This window comes from Cydia strobilella, chromosome 21 (assembly GCF_947568885.1).
Source record: "Cydia strobilella chromosome 21, ilCydStro3.1, whole genome shotgun sequence".
Lineage (NCBI taxonomy): Eukaryota > Metazoa > Arthropoda > Insecta > Lepidoptera > Tortricidae > Cydia > Cydia strobilella.
The window spans coordinates 6836313-6860278 of record NC_086061.1 but is presented as its reverse complement, the minus strand read 5'-3'; the positions used below and the strand labels follow the sequence as shown (position 1 = coordinate 6860278).

General features: G+C 34.9%; 2 protein-coding genes across 4 annotated transcripts in view; both read left to right on the top strand.

Moving 5' to 3' along the window:
- The window catches only part of LOC134751149 (retinol dehydrogenase 13-like), a 109826-nt gene that overhangs the window by 63269 nt on the left and 22591 nt on the right, over window positions 1-23966 (top strand). The gene's annotated exons all lie outside the window — the stretch shown is intronic.
- Window positions 7933-23966, top strand: part of LOC134751146 (anillin) — a 38511-nt gene continuing 22477 nt past the window's right edge. For 2 of the 3 annotated variants that reach the window (XM_063686506.1, XM_063686505.1), the window contains exon 1: window positions 7933-8746. In XM_063686506.1, the coding sequence (XP_063542576.1) occupies window positions 8347-8746 (400 nt within the window). In that variant the 5' untranslated portion in view covers window positions 7933-8346. Of the gene's footprint in view, window positions 8747-20525; window positions 20699-23966 lie in introns of those variants that run through there. The other variant, XM_063686507.1, reaches the window with a different exon arrangement.

The window sequence follows — 23966 nt, the reverse complement described above, 5'->3', positions numbered from 1 at the left end:
CGTTTTTACCCTTTGGGTACGGAACCCTAAAAAGTAACTGTGTTACATTCAATAATGATATTAATGTATGGGTCATGCCTGAAATAAAAGATTATTTAATTAAATTTAATTAAAGGTAATTTGTAAAACTCGTAGCGATCATCTCAATTCCTCGCACACCAAACTTACTTCATGTAAATTGGTATCGTGTTAACAATTTAAAGAAATGCATGTATGATCCCATCGATCAATCATTTTGTTGTGTTCAATAGTTCTTTTTACACTCGCGAAGGACAACCCTTCCGCGGCCTCATGATCTATCTAGTGGATGTGTATTCTGTGAGTTTGTTGAACCAAGTTTTTTAGCAGCGCGTACCGGTTGATTCTGTTTTTATTCGATCATGCTTTGTGCTAGCGCAACGAACTGTAGGCAAAACGTCTGAGGCGCTATTACATTTTGTTTCTTGATAACTGGTAACATTTCTTGCGACAATCGACATAGTCGGTATATCACACATCACAATAGGTTCTGTACAAATTTCTATGATAGTTCTTTATTTACAATCTTGATATATTACCGCTATGATTTTTTTAAATTGTGATATATCAAAGCCCAAAACAGACATAGGCATAATCAAAATGTAGTAACCTCCTAATTCAAATATACTTAGGGCCACGTGCACCATTCATTAACCCGGGGTTAATCGGTTAAACCTGGAGTTACCATGGTTACTAGTTCATTTTGACACTGGGTTAATGGTTTAACCGGTTCACCCCGGGTTAGTGGGATGGTGCAAGTGGCGCTTAAATACTTACCACTACTCACTCTTTATTAAGGCCCACTGACTATCAGTCCGCCGGACGAAATCGGCCTGTCAGTTGTTCGGAACTGTCAAATTTTTGTTCTAACTGACAGGCCGATATCGTCCGGCGGACTGATAGTCAGTGGGCCCCTTAAGATTACACACCAATAAAAAAAACATCAGGTATTAAAACTGGAGGCAGGCAACAGGGTCCCTCCCTCTAAAGAGCGATCTACATATTTCTGGCAATCTTTGTTTTGCTGAAAATTATGCATTTCCACACTTTATTAGCAGCCATATGTCTACTGCCATTAAAACAAGTCGAATCGGACCCGTATATACGGCTCGTTATGTCATCTAGGTGACAGGACCGCTTGACTTAAATGGATAGATATATTAACTTAATTGCTTTGTAGGAAGCTCTCATGCGTATTGAGAAAGCGAAAAAGTAGGTTTTTTAAACAGTTCAACTCACTTATTAGCTTACCATTACCCAAAGCTTTCTCGTAGCTTCTTCTTCTTCTTCTTTTTGTGCCATATCCTCAGCGGATGTCGGCGACCATCTACGGAACTTGGTTTTATCTTGTGCCAGTCTAGACAAACTGGCAGTGCACCAGTTGGCAGTTTCTCGTAGCACCAGTCTATATAAAAAAACTAGCCAACTGCGAGTCTGAACTCGCGCACGGAAGGTTCCATATCATCGCACATTTTTTACATATAAGTTGTTTTAAGAACTAGTATTAGTCTCTTAAAAACATCAGGCAGACAGGCGATGACGAAAACGAGCCCAGCAGTGGGACACCAAAATAGGCTAATGAAAAAAAAAAAAAAAAAAAAAAACATCAGTATCTTTAAGGTGTCAGTACCACAGCATCTTTCCGAAGCATTCCTCACAAACATACACAATAATGAGTATCTTAGATACCTTTGCTTCTTCAATCATTTGTGATGTGACGCGCCAGCCATCGATCATTTTTTGACGCATATCATCACGCCCATCATAATTGCATCTCCCTTTTAAGTTAAATTGGGCATTGTTAAAATTCAAGATCACTTTTATAAAATACCCAAAATCGACGTTACCGATTCAATTCAGGTGTAAGTAGTCTTAAATTAAGTGTGAATTTTACTCTACTTTTGCGAAAAGATTCAATTGCACTTTAAAATGTTAACGTTTGTGACACTTTCATGGAGTCACATCTAACCATAATTAAATTATTGCACACAGATACTATACTGTCTTAACTCTGTGTATAAAATGTATCACTAAATCACTATAATATCACAATTTAATTAACGGATGCTGATTTTGTGTTAAAGTTTTGTTAATTTTTTGAAATCTATTAAATGAAGTCTTCGTTTGATCTCACCAGATGTTGCAAAATTAATCGCTGTGACAGCTTCTTCAAGGAAGCTGATTTTTAACAACTAAATAGCTGGTTAAGATCACGATCAAATGAACCGCAAGAACCCCGTCATTCACACTTTAAAAATCTATCTCAACTTGCTATTTCTTTCACTGCATCTCCTGCGCATATATTAGTGCGAGCGAGCTGCACTGAGAGTAAACTTCAATCAATGTAATATTTTCAAACTCCGAATGCCGAACCTAGTGCAGTGTAACGGATCGTCTCAAAATGTCAATGACTCTGATGGGACCCGAAATTTAAAGTGGCTGCAATTGGTTGATGGGGCTAATTCTAAAACATAGTAAATTGATGCCTTGACGTCTGCATGTGGGCTTGGGGTTAGATAAACTGGTTATGTTAGGTTAACAGTTGTCTAGTAAATTAAGGGTATGCTCATAAAAGGATTAGGCTGCCTGAGGCGGAGATGAGAGGAGACGTGCGGGAATCAATCGGGAGTTGCATTAATTAACCATATTTCATTCAATCTTAATTTCAAATTGAACGGAATTTTTTTTACAATGCATGTGCTCGAAAAATGCGTTTCCTACGGAGCCATATCATGCGGAAAGTACTACTTTTCCGCACTAGTGATTTTTGTTTTCAATTTTTTTTTTAGAGTAGAATAGTATAGAATATCATTTATTTTAGTATAAGTACACAGTTATACAATATATACAGAGAAAAAAAAGACTTATAACTAACTTGTACACTGTATATAATTACACTGAAAAAGGTGAACACTCAGCATAATGCCAGGTCCTACAGAAGTAGTACGCTGACGCTAGTCTTCCGTGGACACCTGTAGGGAGCGTAGTTGCGCGCAGCTACCAACTACAGTAAAGTTACTAAGATAACTATAACAATTAATTATTACGACAATAAACAACAAAGCGGCAATGAAGCAGTTGACATCAAATATTAGTATGATTAGCATGGTCTAGAAAATACATACATGTATATATATATAGAATAATATAAATAGTCACAGTACCTAAGATTTTACTGTATATATGATGCTACTTTCTCGCACTAATGCCGAAAAGAGCACTTTTCGTGCATATGTCGAAAGTTTAAAGGTACAATGTACTGTAAAACGTTGTACGATACACGTGCGAATAAGTAATTTGCAACTCGTGTCGATTTAAGGAGTGCCTTTTAATAATTAAACTTATTTGCCATGATATGTTTTTTTATTTACTCGCACAATGCATAGTAAAACATTGTATGATACACGTACGTAAAGATGATTTCCGCACTTGTTGCATAAATAGCTAATTTTGTATAGTGGGCTTTAGGGTTTTGTGGGCTTTTGTTAAATTATAATTTTTAACATTTGATTATAATAAATAAAATAATAATAAAAACGACATCTGAAGAATGTGCCCTTGCGTTGTCTATAGAGGCCCTATCGCAAATCACTTCGTCCGTTCGTCTATTTCGCATATTCGAGCGATAGAGAGGCAAATAACCAAATTTCGATTTGTGATGCTTGTGTTGGGCCCTGTGTATCTTATATTATAATTTATAACTGAAGGTTTGCCGTGGTCGGGTAAAAATTTTTGTTTCTGTAATTGGTAAAATTTGGTTTCGTTATTCAGGTAATTTTAGTATACCTAACCACATTTGGGGTGTTTAGTGTTAGCGATATTATGAAATAAACAGGTAAATTCCGTGACCTATCTACCTATGGTAAAATGCCTATTCGGAATCTATGAGTAATAAGGTAACAAAGAATAGCAATTGTTCTACTTATTCACAAGAATATCCATACAAGAAAATTATCGCGACGCAACTCCATTGAAATATTCACGCAATTCTAGTAGTTTATGTCAATGGGAATAAGAGGCATACTCGCGTACAAAACAAAGATACCTTACGTCATATTGAATATAAAGTCCGGTTTTTTTATTTGAACTAAATACAATACGTGGGTCAATTATCACCGGTGACGGTGTACTCATTAAGTACACTTCCTTTTTTACTGGCTTTACAGTGTACTATCAGTAAGACTAAATTGACCATCATTGGATCTTCTGTCTAGGCAATAAGGGTTACCAAATGTCAATTATCAGTGTTGATGTTTATGTATAGTTAACGCTATCTCTACTGAGCTCGTTCACTTACCTGTACTAACAATGGCATTCTGTTAAACAAAAGCCATTATTTTTTTTGTGTGAGCGCGTGGCCTTTGTGCCTGAGGGTCACACACAATGGCCACGCGCACAGGCACAAAGGCCACGCGCTCGCATAAAAGAAATAATGGCTTTTGTTTAACAGAATACAGGTAAGTGAACGAACTCAGTAGAGCTAGCGTTAACTATACGGTCGAGTTCACAAACATCACAAGCCAACGTTCAAAAAATATACTTAAACGACTTTATTGTCAGTGTCCTTGAGGCATGTAAATATATTTATGTAATTTTGGTTAATGAACTCGAATGTACTTGTACGTACACTTAGTGATGTATCATACGCATCAATTCATGTTCATGCACAGTGCACAGGTGACCTTGATTTTCACGGTGAATGTGAAGCATAGCTAGTGGTTAGGTTTCGTAGATCGTAAATAAAAGTTAAACCATTGTGGCTTGGTGTCAAATGTACCTATACATACTCGTACCTATATTTTTAAATGTGGTAAATAAACTGAGCGAAACATCCAAATGAGTGTCACTCTAGCATCAAAATTTGCAGAAGTCTCATGCAAACTTTCATCCCCTAGTTTAAGGGGTTGGGGGGTAAAAGTTCCATGTTTTAGGATTTTTTTCGTTGTTTGTGTCCTAATACTAGCTTATATACCAAATTTCAGCTTTCTAGGACTTCAGGAAGTACCCTAACAATTTTGATAATCATCAGTCAGGGAATGAGGAAATTGGGATTTTTTAGATATCAATAAAATCTAAATATAAGAGCTAAGTAATTGAAACTTTGTATGTTTAATAAGTCCACTATTGACATCATATCCCGAGAATTTTGTTTATCTGGTCTGGTATAATTCAAACCCAAGTTATGAGGGTTCAAAAAAACGACGAAGCGCTTCGAGAAAAGGTAGGTAGTGCCCTTGCGCCTCGCTTGGCTCGTCTTGGCGGGGGCACTACCGTGCCCCCAGATGCTAAAGGATTATGTACTACATATGTAGCTGAGACGGTAAAATTTGGCCTTTCGTTTGTTTAGTTAGTTGCGTGGTGTTTTTGTAATAAGGAATTTAGAAATCATTAAAAAAAACAATTACCTTTAGTATGGTTTCTTAATCAATTGCCATCGCGATCCGCAAAACTGAAACGCGATGTTTCGTGATTTATAATGACCAACATAAAAATACTATTATCTTTTTACTGAAACTGAAAAATTTCTTATTGTTCACAATCCGTGAACAAATATATCACAGTTTATGGCCAATGTATGAAATTAATTGCTTTAGCTTGTTAAAATACGTATTAAACGTAATCATAACGATAACCAGGTTTTTTTTAAGTTCCTTCGACCATTTCCGGGACCACGGACCGTTATCACGGCAAGCGACCTTGGATTTAAATATTGTAATACGTTGAACTTGACTTACCTATATTACAACACGATGTTTAGAAGGGTTTTGTGGTGGCACAAAGGAAATCCTTCGAAACATTAAACGTTTTTCGATTGTATTCTCAGAAGCTCTGAGGGCCTACCGCGAACACCGAAGTTCACAAATTTCGGGTATCTTTCTCTTTTATTCCAATAAAAGCGTAATAAGAGTGACAGGGATAGTTGCTCTAAATGTAATAAACTTCGATTTTCGCGGTTATAGCTCTGCCCTGTTGGGCGGCCCTGGATCCTAACCTAACTTAAGAGTCAAGTGTAAAAATATGGGTGCACTCATTATACTCAAAAATATGTCCCATAGCTCTTATGTTAGCGAATAAAAAAACTATGAGACATATTTTTGAGTTAGTTGTATGCACCCATATTTTTACACTTGACTGTACCACCATAAAACGCCACATTCCTGCAGTTAAGCTAAGCTAAACTTAAAACTCACTCGCCACTCACGCATTCGTCATGGGGAATCCCACTTTTTCATAGTTAACTCCGGAAAAGCTTTTGTTTATGGATTCAGGAATCCCAGTTTAATATGGAAAAAATGCATTATAACATCATCAGCTTAATGAAATTCGTATACCTAATATACTTACCATCTAGCGAAAAAAAATACAAAGATACGAGACAAGTGTTGATTGCCTTAGCGAGGGTAGAATAGAAAGTATCGAATGACGTTCTAAAATCGATAGAAAACGTTGTACAGAAACAGACATATACGGTTACAGTCAGGGTCTATTAGTACTGTGGCTGCAATATAGCAAATTAGCTTGGATAAAAAGTTTGACAGTTCTGTAGATGATCACTATGGGATGACAGCGCTATATTTAACGTTATACCCCTTTAAATTGGCAACGGGACACATAGGAGGCACATTACCTTTGACCGTCTTTTTTGCACATTTTTCGAAGTAATTTTAATAACAAAACTTCCGTGAAACAGACGTATTAAATATATTAATAACGGGTCACTCACGCAAGCTCCTGGTGACACTCCTCGGTACGGAGTGAAACATGTCGAGCGTTTTTCGACTTTAAATACGCGAGTGACCCGTTATTAATATATTTAATATTTTACGAAGTAGTCATTAGCACTATTGAGTTTCGAGGAAGCTCGAAATCACTGCTTTCCGCGTTTTGTGCTGAATGAAGAGATACAATTCATACAATTCATTCATTATGCGTAGTAAAATACTGAAAAGGTGCAATTCGCCTTAAATAAAATCGTAAATAAATCATAAATCTTTATTTGCAATAGATATAGTACTAAAATATGTGTAACATAATGCATACGTCTTTAATTCTTATCAATACATATTATAAAACAAAGTACTCGTCTGTCTGTATATGTATGTTCGCGATAAACTCAAAAACGACTGAACGGATTTTCATGCGGTTTTCATCTATGACTAGAGTGATCTTAAGGAAGGTTTAGGTTATAATTTGCAAAGCCGGGGCGTGTCGCTAGTTTAATTTAAAACATCTTTTTTCCACGTTTTCTTCCGTTTGTAAAACCTAATAACTGACCAAAGGCTCTATTTCTAAACGGTTCCACTATGTTTACGATATTCTGAAAGTCGGGTGCTACTGCCAAAGTGGCGTGGTAGCTGTTACGCTTTGTAGTTCCGTGTTTATACGTGTCAGCGGTTACGTCTGCTCAGTTCACTTCACAGTAACTTTTTACCTTGCCTTTAACGAAAAGTAATGTACTAGGCTGTTAGTTGAAGAAGATAGATTACCTTTATTAGTCATAATTGTAAAAATAATAATTATAAAGTCGATTATAAGTTTATAAGTCGTTCCAATATTTATTAAATATTACTAACGATGCTCTAAAAAATAATTCAATTACGAATGAGATATCTGTTAATTCCTATCTAGGATTCCGTACCCAAAGGGTAAAAAAGGCGGTATATCATGAACTGTGATAGCTTTTCACAGATGATGTATTTCTGTTGCCGCTATAACAACAAATACTAAAAAGTACGGAACCCTCGGTGGGCAAGTCCGACTCGCACTTGTCCGTTTTTTAGATGTACATTAAATACTTACACTTTTACTGTCCCACTATAGGAGCGAATTTAGCACACCTATAAAGGGTTACTTACGTCGAAACGTTAAGCAATAACAATAACAAATCATCTTTATTCTAAGTTCACTGCCAATGACACATGTTGTAGCTAAACATGTCAAAAATATTATAATTTGTACGCATCCCGCACGTGTGTACGCGAACCTAACCCTTAATCGCTTAACATAAGTTGAAATTAACTTCTGCTTCCCGACTCCGCTCCGTCAAGCGTCAGTTGACCGTCCGACTCGGCGCGCGTCTCACGCATCTAACCTCTATAGTCGTATAACGGTCCTAAAACGCAACGATCAATTAAAAACAACACCTTTACAATGCAACTACGCCAAAGCACGTGCTCACCCGTCCAATCATAGGAACACGAGGGCTACCGCCGCGTCTCGGCCAGCCAATCGCGGCTCGTTTACGATTTCACCACGGAAACCGCCGATCGCACCCGACAGGAGCCGAAGCGGACATCGACAACCCCCAGTGCAGCTGCAACCCCCAACATGGCTGCCGCCGTTGCCCACAAGCCGGCGATAACAAAAAAACCTTCAATAAAAAAATATAAAGCCCCCACGCCGCCTGTGGAGGAAAATTGTGACAGTGATAAAGACAAAGAAAATAATGTGGTGGTTACTGAAGAAAATCATAATAATGAAACTAATTGTGTACAAACAAAAGATTCTCCCATTATCAAACGCTTCGCGCCAAAAACGAATAACGATAGAAGTTCAGTTCTATCCAGGGCAGCTATGTTCGAAGCTGGGAGCCCAAAGGCTAAGGACCCAGCAGAGATGTCCCTTAGGGAGCGTAAAGCCCTATTTGAGAAGAATAAAGGGGCCGCTATCGTGCCTAAAGCACCGTTCGGCCAGGCACCCTCCGCTAAAACCCTCATGGGCGATAAAGGTAAGTCACTCATATTTTTCTTATACAGCCTATTGCACTTACGCCCTTTCTACAAAGGCAGTCATTTGTTTACATCTTCGTTTCTAACGTTTGTCAGAGAAAGGTCGTAAGTGCATTTAGAATTAAGGTATATTTTTGTGTTTTTAGACGACGTTTGGTGCTAATAATAGGGCAACGCAATGCGTTTTGTTATGTCTGTAGGCCTTTTTGACGAATGGGAATACCTGTTTACCTTTACCTTCTATTTTGTTTATTTTTACACATTTTTCAACACTTGAGGTATAAATCTGAGTTGTTTGAAACTTAACCATACCAATAACCATAATAATAACACTTCAGCTAAGATCAGTACCTTAGGTGAAGTGTTATTATTATGGTGTTTATGGTACCATTATTCTAAACACCACAATAGTAAACAAACGTAACACTTATGTATTAGGATTGTGTGATTAATTGTAGGTACTCTGTGTATAAAAATACAACAATACTATGGAATATAGTAAAACAAAAAATAACGCGTACTTAATGTAGGTTACTTTGTTTTTGTTTCGTGCTAATGTTTTTTTAATTATGCATTGTAATTTCGTCACACGATTGCCGAACAAAAAATCTTCAAGCCTTGCATTTCAGTATTTTTGTCATAAAATCATAGTACTGATTTAAGTAAACTATGTGGCATACTTACCTATGCTAAATTACGATATTAAAAATGATTTCGTTAATAATGACAAAGGTGTAAATTTCACAATAACTATGACTTATGACTCAGGCGTAAATATTTCCGTGTTACATACAGTTATATTACGTATAAAATACAAAATAAGGTAAAATCATTCTAAATTAAATCTAGTTAATTAATTATAGGTAATATATATCACTATTTTTTTCTGCTTCTTAAGTATTCAGGGCTAGTAATAATTAGTCATGTCATGTACAATTGTACATATAGGTTACTTAATTATTTGTTTTTGCATATTTAGAAGCGCAAATACCTATCATAAAAAATCAGCTACCTACTCAATAAAAAATATTTTACAAATATTGTAAAAATACTATATACCTGCCTACCGGCAGTCATTTCACAAAAAATATATAGAGGTGTCCATGAAATAAATACCAGTTTCATAGAAATGCCATCCTACTTTAGCCAATAGCTGATTCTAATCTGGTACTTACGATTTTGGTATAAAATGCGGCCCATGCTACTGGCTGTCTTCCTTCCTAGCCATTCCACATTTCTTATTTGCGAGAATACAAAATAAAAACACTTTCGCATTTATAATAAGGTGGTTTGTGGTAATTACGAAAATCGTATATAAACTATTTTACCGCGCATTTTTTGATTTTGATTGTCTATAGGTATTAACATCGGTATATTTATGTTAACTGTTATGTGTGTGTTATGTCTTCAATACATATGCTGTTTGTTAAATATTGTTACAACAATTAGTACCTAGAACATACGCTAAACGACCGTTTCAAAGCTTTCAAAGTAAGTACTTCGAAATTAGTGTAAATTACCCAAGTTAAAATATGCCTAAAACTTTTTCGTACGGTTCCAAAACAAACTCAATTTAAGAAAAATCAAGTTTTTCTAAAATCAAATAAAATACATATCTAATTACCGATACCGTGATGAAATATTATATTAAACAACAACAACATTTAAGCTACTACGACTATTCTAAAAACACTTTGGAGTTACCCCAAAGTACCTTATTATACTAGTAAGGACTCGAAATGGTTGTGCAAGAAACCTGCTCAGGCCACGTAATATACGCCTTAGTAGAAAAAAGGCCTAAGCCTTAATGACCACCATATATCTTCTGTCTCTTTTTTACCAAGGTCAACATATGGCCTGTGAATTCCCTACCAAAACAGGACTGACGCAAAAACTCTAAATGTTTATGACACAACATCAATTTATCTGATGGCTAGTCTATTTAGAACTAGATTTTATCATACGTTACTAAAGTATGCTCAAAATCAAGTTATGTTTACATTTTTTGTTTGAAAACCACGAATCTTATTTTGTTATTGAGTAATTAGAGTCAAATACAAGCTAATATGAACGCCCGTTAGAACCCTTATTAATATGGAATTATACGCTTAGCAATTTGTTAAAGTCAATGCTTTTTTTATCACTAAGCAATATCTTATTAATTCTATGTACGAGTATCGACTTCATAATAAATTGGCCTTAGCTTTTTTTGTCATTTTTTGCACCAGGTAGTTTGGGCACTAAGTTTAAGTGCTATATTATCACGTTATGAGTTACATTAGAAGCTATTATCTTATAAGAATGTAACGGTTTTTGCAGTTGAAAGTTATTCCGTCTTAGTCTTGCGTCAGACTGGTAACAAATTGCATTGAATTGTATTAATAGGTATGTGGTGTAAGTTTTTTTGTGGGGTATTGAAATGTAATTGATATTATAATTTAGTTGTTAAATTAGAGTGAATTACTAGGATTATATAGGTGCAAATTTCAACATCTTAATTTGCTTAATAATGCAACAAGTTATGTGGAATAAATTATAATAAAAAATGCTCTGACCGAACGTGAGTTTAACACATTTCTGTTTTAAACGAAGAAAACTACTTCAAGGATTTTTATTTTTATTTAATAACAGATTTTTTTGTTACTTCAATCACCTCAAGGCACTATTCTGATATTCCCTACTTCTAGGTAAACGAATCATGTAACTATTTCAACTGACATTTTACTTATATGTTGATTTCCTGAGACAAAGACATTATATTCAAGAAACGATGACAATGGCGCTTACGTATTAGGGCCAAAGAACAAACAAACCTCTTTGTTTTGTGTTAACCGGTTTCGGTAAATTAAATCATAACACCAAATGATAATCACACAAATAAATGACCTTACGGGATTCGAGAGGTCCTCCTCCTTCGCAGGGATGGTCGCTACCGACTACTTGAGGCCTCAGGCGGCAAAAGACCTAATTTTTTTTTATACAAAGAATTCCAACAGCTATGCAATATTCGTTTAACTTTTTAAATAGCAATACAGAGCCAAGTAAAATAAAATAGTAACAGAATATAATAATACGTTACACAGTACACGCTATGATACTATTGTACAGTATGTGATACAAAATATTACAGTATTTACAGTATCGAATATATCAAAATTACAATATAAAAAAATAATATAAAAGAGGGTGTTCATTAACAAAGACCACCTTTGTATTCGTGTGACCCACTTAAAATTTTATAACGAAACGCTTCCCGCAGACCCAAGTCGTATGTTGTTAGTATCTTTCACAAAACTTACTGTAAATGTATGGTAAAACAAGACTTTGTTCTCATTTCGTTGAATTCAATTGACCTATTTCTATTTATTTATTTAAATTTTATTGCACAATACATGAAGGTACAACGGACTTAATGCCTTAAGGCATTCTCTACCAGTCAACCAATGGGTTAAATCAGAAAGATTAAGTATTAGGTGCAGTGTCTTAACGTAAATGAATTTGTAACCAAGACTAAATGAATATAAATTATATTTAAAATACGACGAGTATTCTTCGAGCGCTTAGGTTGTCAATTCAACGTTCTACCGGCGTAAAAATACAGCAAAAAATAGTCCTTACTGTTACTACTTGTAGTACCTTTTGTCTTAAAACGTCACTTGCCAATCGTTTAGGTTGGCCATAAGCTACCACCGGCGTAAAGATGCAATAGAAAAACAATCCTTAAATACAATGTGGTACAACTTACAAATACCTAGTACATATACTTTGTTTAAACCGTCACGTCACATATATATAATTCTGAAAAAGAAACCTAAGCATCGACACAATTACTAGAAATTAAACAATTAATAGTGATATTAGACACGCAAAGTAAACAATGAATTTCGCCTCGATACTCGTATTTTCTCAGAACCTCATAATTGCTTAAAACTGCAAGAAAATTTCCATTGAATGAAATCGATCTAATGCAAAAACGAGAAGCATAGGTATTGTTTCAAGTATCAGAGGTATGACCATTTTTTTAGGGTTCCGTACCCAAAGGGTAAAAGCGGGACCCTATTACTGAGACTCCACTTTTCGTCCGGGCTGTATCTCATAAACCGTGATAGGTAGACAGTTAAAATTTTCACAGATGTTTATAAGTTTAACTAAACAAATTATACTTTTAAACCTGCCTTATGAATCACTATCGACTTTTGAGAACCGCATGAAAATCCGTTCAGAAGTTTTTGAGTTTATCGCAAACATAAACAGACAGACAGACATATTTAGTTCATTGTCTAACAAAACCAAAAGTAAAGAGTAATATTGTTGACATGTCGCCTAAAAATAACCTCGTTCAAATATCTTATTTGCATTCGAACAGTTCAAATACTACTTCTTTAGTGTATACTAAATTCAACCTTACGTATTAACTCTTAGATCTACAATTACATTTGAAAAGTTTATGTGACAAAGACTTAGCACATCCTAAAAAGGACATGTGTGACAAACGGCACGAAATGTTACAATTTGTTTAGCGACAGGAAGTGTGTCGAGTTTTGGCGAAAGTGTCACTAATAAGTATAACACACAATATTGTTATTTTAAGTCAAATTTCTGTTATATTATAAATGCTGATGATATTTGTATAGTTGCCCCTCCCCTCAAAATCTTCCTTATTGGACAACCAAATATTGGTTATAGTCTGGCAAATATAACTTGTCAGTCAGTAAGAACCAGGAAAACTAGTTTATTCGTCCCTTTCTTTGGGTGCTAGTACTAACGTAAGACAAAGACAGTATGAATATCTCTGTCTATGTTTATAATGAGACAGTCCTGGGCCAAACTCTAGATTTTTAAATATGAGTATAACTGGAAGAATTGTTTATCTGTAAATGACTGTACAATACAATACTCTTTATTGCACACCTCACATAGTTTGTAACATATTATTGTTGGCGCCGAAATGTATCTGATGAAATATCAAAGCCAATATCGAATAAGTAGTACACAGTTAAATAAATTCTGTTCGTTTTACGTATCCGTGAAACTAATACCTCAGATTAAGAATGTCTTAAAGTAAAAAGGACTCTGCTGTTCTTTAATGTGACTCCAAGGGCTCAGACACAATACATCCATACTAAACACACGATACTTATGTTAATCATTTACAAATGCAAATCCCAACCGCTGTTCCTTACTTGCACAATGTCCGTTCAAAAACTACAATAGTCCGAAATGGCTGTGTGACGGAACGAATCTGCTGCTACACCTCAATAGGCTTAGCTCGAGAAAGTTGGTGATGAAATGGCCTGACCTAGTCGATTTTTAAACGAATTTTGTACCGTCCGTATCAATAGTAGCGGATGATAAACGTCAGTAAGTTGTTATAATTTGTTTTCAAGGGTGCAAAGTTGTTGTTTAACCCTGTGTGCTAATATTGATACCCTAAGCAAGGGAAAGATTCCACAATTGAATTCTTAAAGTGAAATGTTGTGCGTTTCTTGACCGTTTTTTTTCGAAGACAATAATTTACTTAGAGCTTATGGGTATGGATAAGTAAATTAACTTTTTCTTGTCACTCGTTGCCATGGTTACGGTTGCATGGGTAACTTAAAAAAACCCGTTATATGGTATTTATAATAACCAAACATAGATCATTATGGCAGTTATAAGGCCTTTCCGTAATGGGTCGTCTACTTACCATATTAGTAGAATGTAGTATAACATTTCTTCTAACAAACTATGCTACTGTTGTGGCCAGGCTGGCGGGACAGGATAACAACAAAAAAAGTTGATCCACCCATATATTCCGTCGCTGCTGGTTATATGTTTTCTATTGAGTATTATTCCACAAGTCGACATTCAGGATTTCAAGCTACTAACACTTAATGTACCTAACTGTAGTTTCCTCATTTTTGTTAGGATAATCTCCGGAAAAACTTTGGCGAAAATAATCCAAAAATAAAGATATTCCAAAAGTTTTAATGATCTCTCGTATACGTTACTACTTTTACATATTACGGCATTTTTCCTTTTGTCACACTTTAAATATAGTGTCAGAAATTGGGCTATGAACGAATCAATAGGCGAGCACGTGAATGTTGTCGACCTAATGGCTTGACCTGCTGAATACTTTACTTTTCAAATTCACCAAATCACTATTGTGCTAATTTTGTGCTAGTTTACTGGACTTGTTTATGTTTTACATGGAATTGTGAAACGATATTTGCAAGTAAGTGCGTCAGAAATCTATTGACCTAGCAGAATATCAAAACGTTGCGTGGCTATGTCCACTTTAGTTAGTAATTTGTATGATCAACAAGTTTATTACATATATTAGTACCTACAACTTTTTACATCGTCTCTTTTATTAAATATACATTTGATATGCATAATTATATACGTGTTATATACCTCACGTATTGTTGAACATCTTCATTTGCGGTTTTTCAGTTATTTTTTTAATATTATGGGACAATCTGTGTACACATTGACCTAGTCCCACAGTAAGCTCAATAAGGCTTATGTTGTGGGTACTTGATGGTATGTAGATAAATGCTTAAATACATAGAAAACAGCCATCAGGAATAAATATCTGTGATAAATACTGTAATGCCCGTACCAGGTTTCGAACCCGGATCTCCTTCTTCATAGGCAGGGTCACGACGAGGAGGCCGTTATATTTATTTATATCTCAATAAGGAAAAGAATCATTAGAAAAAAGAACGTTCTAATTGGTCAAGTCCGTCTTTAGAAGTCCATGAAATTAAAACAAAAGCAAGCCAACAAAGAGACTAAAGAAGTCCCTGTAAGGACAGCTCCAGTTAACCTCGAGATGGCAGACAAAAACGTGCGTTTATATATGGAACATAGCAAATTTAAACCGCATTCGTGATTTGTTTATACAAGTTACAGGGTGGCCCAAAAATACGTTGACAAAGTTTTTATAATTATTTTATTAAGTGCTGACGTAACTAGTATAAAATAAGTTAAAAATTAAAACTACAGTCTTTTTTATGTAACAAAAATTAATTGTCTTCAAAATAGCCTCCTATCGCTTTGATACACAAACGCAAACGTTTGTTAAAATTTTCAACGATATGCCGCAGCTCCTCCAAGGATATTTTTACCCATTCTTTGGTAAGTGTTGCTTTTAGAACGTTTACACTTTTGTGTTTAGTAGCACAGGCCCCTGTCTCTAAGATTGACCACAAGTCTTGTACTAGTTACGTAAGTACTTCATAAAATAATTAGAAAAAACTTTGTCAACGTATTTTTGGGCCAACCTGTATTAGAATTTACTTACTTGAATACTAATATTAAACCCTAATCTCTGCCAATCTTACTCGTATAATCCGAAAAGAGTGGTGAAAAGAGTGGACATGCCATAAGATATACGCACCATCGTCCAAGATGTTAACTGACAACCGTATACCGTATTGCAAATACTTAAGATCCGCCAATGGCATAGATATATGAAATGGCCAATGGTCAATTATAATTGATGCTGATAGTACACACATAAAAATACATAATTACCTTCTACATTAATTTGGTAAAAAAGGAGAGACGTTTCTCAAAAGACGCTAATAAGGTACCTATAAGATTTAACGTTTTAGAGTTTCCGCTTTCCCTGTCTCAAAAGTCAAATGTGACTCATGTCATGTAACTGGGACAAATACAGTTTTGTGTAAATTGAAAAGTGTCACGAGTATGTCTAGACACATTGATTTAGAACCGTTATATATTTGACTATTTCCATTACTTTAGTATTTAAGGCAATACAACTCTTAGTTTTTAAATCATTTAAAAACCCTTATGAGTCAGCAATTTACCTGTGACACCCCTGCCCATAGGCAACGATAACTGCTTATCATTTCATGGGAAGTACGCCTTAACTTAAGAATTGGTAACAAAATTGCAAACATAGTAGGTACTACATACATTAACATTTCCCCAAATTATCACCTCCCACTCGAACCTCTCTTGAAAGTAACTATAATAAGTCACTCTCTCGTTCGTTACTGCATTGCAATTATTCTTACAAAACATCGTATGTCACGGGAAAACTATAGTTTGTACGTCTTTTTGTTTTATAAATGATAGACCATTATTCTCATTTGTTTAGAACTCAATACTTTAGCATGTCTAGTATAAGTTTGGCCCTTGGATCCGTAACAACAACGTATAATCGGCGATCATATATAAACTGGTTCGTTTTGACACAATTCAATGACCATTCATAAACCCTATTACAACGAAATAAGATCCACAAACGCTTATTTACTAGCAATACAATTTGTCGTATGTTCCGTATGAGTGAACTATCATTACTTGGCGTTTTCACCTGCCGCAGTGTGTCATTACAAGGGTCTCATGATCATTACTGTAATGCTATAGCCGTTCTGATACAATGTATTGTGTGTTTAGAAATATAATGCACATAATAAGGGGTGTACCAGATCCAATAAGCGTGTATAGCGGCTATTCTGGATGTACTTATAAGACGCCCTTACTATTATGCGTTTTGTATTTATTAATTTTATACTACGTAAGCTAGTTAGCTAGATTAGTTAAAATTAGATATATAGCCATAGATTTCAATTTCATTTTAATCAAACGAATACCATAGGGCACTGCTATTTAGTATACTATAGTTAAAAGTTACTGTAGCGTAACCTACTAATAGCAATTGAATTATTTATTTAAAAAACCGGCCAAGTGCGAGTCGGACTCGCGCCCGAAGGGTTCCGTACCATTACGAAAAAAAAACAGCAAAAAAATCACGTTTGTTGTATGGGAGCCCCATTTAAAAAATTATATTATTCTGTTTTTAGTATTTGTTGTTATAGCGGCAACAGAAATACATCATCTGTGAAAATTTCAACTGTCTAGCTATCACGGTTCATGAGATACAGCCTGGTGACAGACAGACAGACGGACAGTGGAGTCTTAGTAATTAGGGTCCCGTTTTTACCCTTTGGGTACGGAACCCTAAAAATCTAAATTTAAACGGCTAAATTGTGTTGTCTATTCTGTTGACATCACATTTTTACTATATAAAAATACAAAACCGTTGCGATGAAAAATGTAATAAACAAAATTGCGGTTTATGGTAGATAGTAGATAAGGTCAACTACGATAAAACATGAATTACCCGTTTTACCCAATTATCGGCAACTTGAATTATATACTGTCGCGGTCATTTTGTCATACATATGTTACAATTGCTTTCCTCCACTATTATTACCGTTTCACCTTTACTGTACTGTCATTACACTACAAAGTCTCATGCTCATTACTGTAATATTATTGTTGTGCGGTTACTGTAAAAAATATATTATATTTAGAAACAGGTTACCTAGAAATTCAGACGCTTACGAAGTAAGTAGAAAAGAAAGGCATCATGATAATAACTTAAAATATCTCCTTTTTAAGGCGGTTCCCTGAGCCAGAAGGCGAAAAATCTCCTTATATGATCATGTTTTTCTAAGAGGCGTTGATATTCGTAGACGTGGAAAAAATATATGTAGTTCTTGACTATATTATCTTTAATAACATAAATAGATAAATAAAAATAAAAATCATTTTTAAAACACAGTTGCTCAAAAAGTGCTACTTTTCGTGGCTGTTTAGCGTGCGGAAAGTTGGTTTTCGCGAACTAGTGCTTTTTACTTTTCCAATTTTTTTAAATTTTTACTTGTTCCAATTCATGACTACTTATTGATGGGTGTTAATATTAGTTTCCTTTAAACGTCGTAATGAACATAAAAACCAACTGTTAATGTAAGAATACGAAAAATATGCATATTTCATATTTTATTACTTACCTCTTCATCATCATTATAACACGTTTATTTTTTAATGTTGAAAAGCCGTTCTTAATAAGTTGTCTGAATGGAACAGAACGCCTGTCAAAGAAGAGGTGTATTTTCTTACTGCAAGAATGTTTTAAGTTTCCAAAGGCAACATTCGATATTGTTTTTATAAATATACGATACACAAATAATCATAAATAACGATATTTAGGTAATAATAGTACAATGTTTTAATATTTACAATTGTTTTTGTCTTATAGAACATGCATTTGAAAAAAAAAACTCATTGAAGTGGGTTCAATAATAATAACAAAATCTATTCTAGTCGAATAAAAGCTAGAAAAACACTTCTTCATAATGTCTTTGTCAATGATGTCACAGAATTAATAATATAAAAGTTTCGAATTCTGTTCCTTACTTGTTGCTTTTCTTATTTTTCGCAACTGTATTAAAAAACGTCGTTCGATACACGTGCGGAAATGTCATTCTTCACTCGTCCCGAGTATTTCCACTCGCCTATGGCTCGTGGCAAGATATCTCGGTACTCGTGAAGTAATGACATACTTTCCGCACTAGCATCGAAATGTACTATTATTTCAGACTAAAAGGTCCATACATGGTTAGCAAAAAATTACAATCTAATTACTAATGTTAGTACCGCAAAAAACTAAAAAACATACATAACATAGCTTCCGATACATGAATTATTATTTATGACACTTCGCTTCGATACAATTAATTCCCAAAGTAACCTCTAACTCGGACTTATAATCAAACTTTACTCGGTTATTTATTATGTGATACTATAAACAGAAAAAAAACAACGGAACCCTTATAGGATCACTTATACATCTGTATGCTCGTCTGTCACAGCTTATCGAGTCTCGACTCCCGAGATGTCTTTTATGAGCCGTTTAACAAGTAAACTGACAGAAGGTTTATTTCAAGCAAAATGTTGTTAAAATATAAGTAAAAAAGGTATGAACCATAAAAATAACGAGGTAATCCCATTACAAAAAAAAAACTCAATATTTATATTTTGCAGTTATATCAGCCAATTTCAAACGTAGTAGCTGCGAAGAGTAAATACTTTTCAGCTTAATTATTTTTATACCTTAGTATGAGGAAGATTTATTAAATGAAAATTATGTCAAAAAGTATTTGATTATGACCCGGTCATAGACACATAATTGGTTAGAGGCTACCGTGTCGTCGATTTTTTCAAGTAAATGACATCACTAAATAGCCAAGTCATCAAGGTTGATATCACCAGATGTCGACAACATTTGTTGGTGACATGTTCATGTTTTATTATAAACCTTTACTATTATGCATGTAAACAGTCCCGTCATTATGTCTGACCTACACCATCAGTCAGTCATTGTGTACGATACAATCGCAATAACTACGCCCAGTGAGGCGCGGCGAAATGTTGACGATCCCTGCGTGGGATTCGGAAGTAAGGTACGATTATAAAATCTGTCCCGTGAAACAATAAAATCAGGTTACTGGATAATGAGTTTCCCGATAAGAAAGTTGGATTTACGTCGATAACGTGCGTAAGCGCTGCGTATGTTTTCATTCTCAGGGAAATTGGCACTTGTCTTGATTGGGACTTTACCGTGCCCTTAGGTTTGATGCATTTTCCGATACGCTAAAGTTCATATCCATGATATTATTCAGTGAACAGCAGACAGCTTAGCACCCTTGCATACATTTTAAACAATGATGTTTGTTTAGTCGTTGAGTTGGATTCGGTCTTCCAATCATAAGGTCTCGCACGTTTTGTAGTTAAAAAGATTGCGGTTATTTATGTTGGAGGACTTAGTGATTAAATTAAGTATCCTTTTTCGAAATTAAAAGAATTGTGTACTGTTCTGCAAACTTCAGAATAACGTTATCAATCATTACGCATGGACACAAAAAATGGTTGTCACAACTCTATACCGCAATGTTCTCGACCCCTGCACCGCGTGGGATTCGGAAGTATCCGCAGAGCACCGATTGCTCACACCTAGCCATTCCACTCGCGATCGCTTACCGCGAAAGATCTATGCCGCTGAGGAAACCGGCCAGTGATCGTGAACGATTTTTCTAAAAAAAATTTTTTACAGTGACTAGTGACTTTTTGTGGTGGCTCTAGTTTGTGTAAGTCGTGTTTTTGTGATTTGAAACAAGTTTTATTTGTGGATGAAGTTAGTGTTCGAATACGAAAATTGATAAAAATAAGTCATCTTCAAAATTGTGCATTACTATAATTGAGGCTGACAACGAAATTTAAAAATTACTTAGGTATAGGTACCTATATTAAATAAATATATATTGTACATATAAATATTTAAATTACTTATGGCTTGATTCTAGGTAAGATTAAATGCATCTTGGGTAAAATAGTTTTTGCTGTTTGGGTTGGTCAGCTATTTCTATTACTTATTTATTTGTCCCGTCTGCCAGGAGACAACACTAGCACAATTAAAAGAAATGTTGCAAACAATTGACATATTTGTCTAACAATGAAATCGAAAATGACTAGTTGCCACACAAAATATTGTTTAGTCAATTTAAATGCTTATCATCATAATTTTATAAAGTGACCCAGGAGACGTATCTATGGCAACTACAAAGCGCGTTAGTTTTGTCATTTAAAAGTCCGAACATTATTAATGTCAAGATAAATATTTCAAAAGCCTGTAGTAATTACATGTTAGATAAACAGTAAATAATTGCGGAACACTATTAGATCTCTATCTCTATGATCACACGAGAATTGTGCAATATAGGATACTGTTGTAGTTTTGTCACTTAAAACTACCTAGGTATAAGTTTCGTACTCAGAATAGCCGTTTGCTCTATAGCACGATTTTTTAGCATTAGAAAGAACTTCGCAGAAATAAGCTTGAGGTTCCAAATCATGCACTTTTTGCATTAATTTAAGTAAATTAGGTATAAGTATTGACCATGCTACATTAGATAATTCCATTATTATTAACAATTACAGAGCTTCATAATAACTCCACGCTTACTTCATAATAAGTATAGGAAATCAATAGGTATTTATGAAATGAAGGTACTTCAACTAGAATAAAATTGCCGCTTTTGGGTGATTATCGAACAAGCGGCTTTACACCGGCCGGCCCCTACCATATGTGCTAAGAAGCTTATTTAAGAACCGTATTATACCAATCTCTTTCTTTTATAAGAAGAATAAGAATAACATTTATTTGTATTTAGCACAAGGTATAAAAAATAAAAGTTAACATTTTAAACACCAAGAAAACGTTTCATAAGTCTAGACCATAATTTCTGCCAACCGCCATTAGATGCATATCTCTATCACACGAGAATTGCACAATATACGGATAAAGCTGACGCATTTCAGTTTAAAACTGCTGCTGTGCACGTATTTAATTTATTTCGTAGAATTTCAACGTGCTAACGTATAGAAAAATACGACATAGAATAGAAGTAATAGGCTTCCTAATTCGAATACTTTCGATCGATGAAAATCAATGGGAGGAAACTAAAATTTTCACGGTACGATTTTCTCTTTCACTACTCACTGAGCTCATTGTGAATATTTGTGCCATTTTCATCCAAAAGGGTACTTATTGTCGGTTAACAATAAGGCGCTATTTCCGTACAGTTTCAATTTGAAATCAAACCTTATCGACAACCGACAATGTGGTACCTTTTGGTTGAAATCGTCACATTTTCATTTCATAGTCTTTTAAAGGGATTATAGAGGTCATCTTATGAACCTATCTAATCATACACATTTCGTATCCCATACAAATAAACACTCACTTAGGGATGATATTGCGAGTTTTGTAAAAAAAAATTTTGATTACACTTGTTTTTACGCATACGTACCTAGATAATATTCTCAAACATTTTTAAAAGATCTGTGTTGTTATAGACCTTATCTTAATCTTAATGTACAAATACATTTACAAAGATGTCAAGGATCCACCAACCTGCACCAGTGACCCACTGGCTATAATGGAAACACCTACGAACACATGTCCAATTATATCCAAATATAGTTATATGTGATCGATTATAGCCATTATTCCTTTTGTATGTTTAATCTCATTATTAATAGGTATAGGTACAGATGTAAGTAGTGCATAATTATTTTCCTTGGTATTTTCACGGAAACGCACTAACGTGCTATTTCAGTCAGTCTCGGTACAAAAAGTACTGAGGTTGACTGAAGTAACATGACAAATACGAATGTTTCCGAGAAAGTACGATGGAAAGCAATTATGCACTACATCTGTATGCTTGTTACCTAGTTTTAGAACGTACTCCGATTTCTTTGGACAAAGTATGACTTAATGGCATTAAGAAAGAAAAGCCAACCTCACTGCGAGGCGTGTGTTATAACTGCTATAAGTTCTTCAGCAGTTGCCGCCGCCGCGCCGCTACCCGCGGATTCCGTACCCAAAGGGTAAAAACGGGACCCTGTTACTAAGACTCCGCTATCCGCCGTCTGTCTGCCACCAGCGGTGTCACCGCGCTGTATCTCATGAACCGTGCTAGCTAGACAAATAAATACTAAAAAGTACGGAACCCTCGGTTTCATCAAACTGTTATTAGAGTTCCCTAGCCAAAATAGTAAAAACGTAACCCTTATAGTCTCAATGTTTTCGTCTGTCCGTATGTCACAGCCATTTATCTCAAAATCTATATATAAGGTATATTTGAATGAAATTTCTAATAAAAGTTAAAAAAATATACATAATTATGCTATAAAAGTAAAAATACCGTAAGTAAATATCATTTGATAGGTATTTAAAGATGAAGTTAATACTTAAAATATGTTAAATAGGTACCTCTCGCTTCAATCACTAACTAATAATGAATTATACTTCGGCAAAAAATTGGCACCAAACGTCGTCCATGCAAATGTTGTAGGTATGTCGACCTCGATCTTAAGAGTTTGCATATAATTATGTATACATTTGTTTAAACGAACGCGTTGAGAATTTATTATAAGTTGTCTGCAGATCTATTACGGTAGATAAGTAAGATAAGTTATAAAGTTGTTTGGTTTGTTTTATAGCAGTGCGGTTTCGCAAAAAAATCGCTTCGTATTAATTATGTCCAATAGATCTATTTCTCGCTGTGTTGGTTCTCAACCTATGAGGTTTTTTAGTAGTCTATTAAAGTGCGTCCAAATCTAGCGAATATAGTGCACATGCGCAGTGCTCGCGACTCGCGAGCATCGGAGTTGCTGCTAGATTTGGACGCACATTTAAATGTCAAATATCGAAACCGAGATTTTTGTAAAATATAAAAGTAAAAGATTTACAAAGTACAGGCAGCAGCCGAAATAACATTTTAATGTTTTTTTGTCTGCATGCTTTTCTTTTTTATGTACTATGTTGTGGCGTAAAATAAATGTATTTTCTTT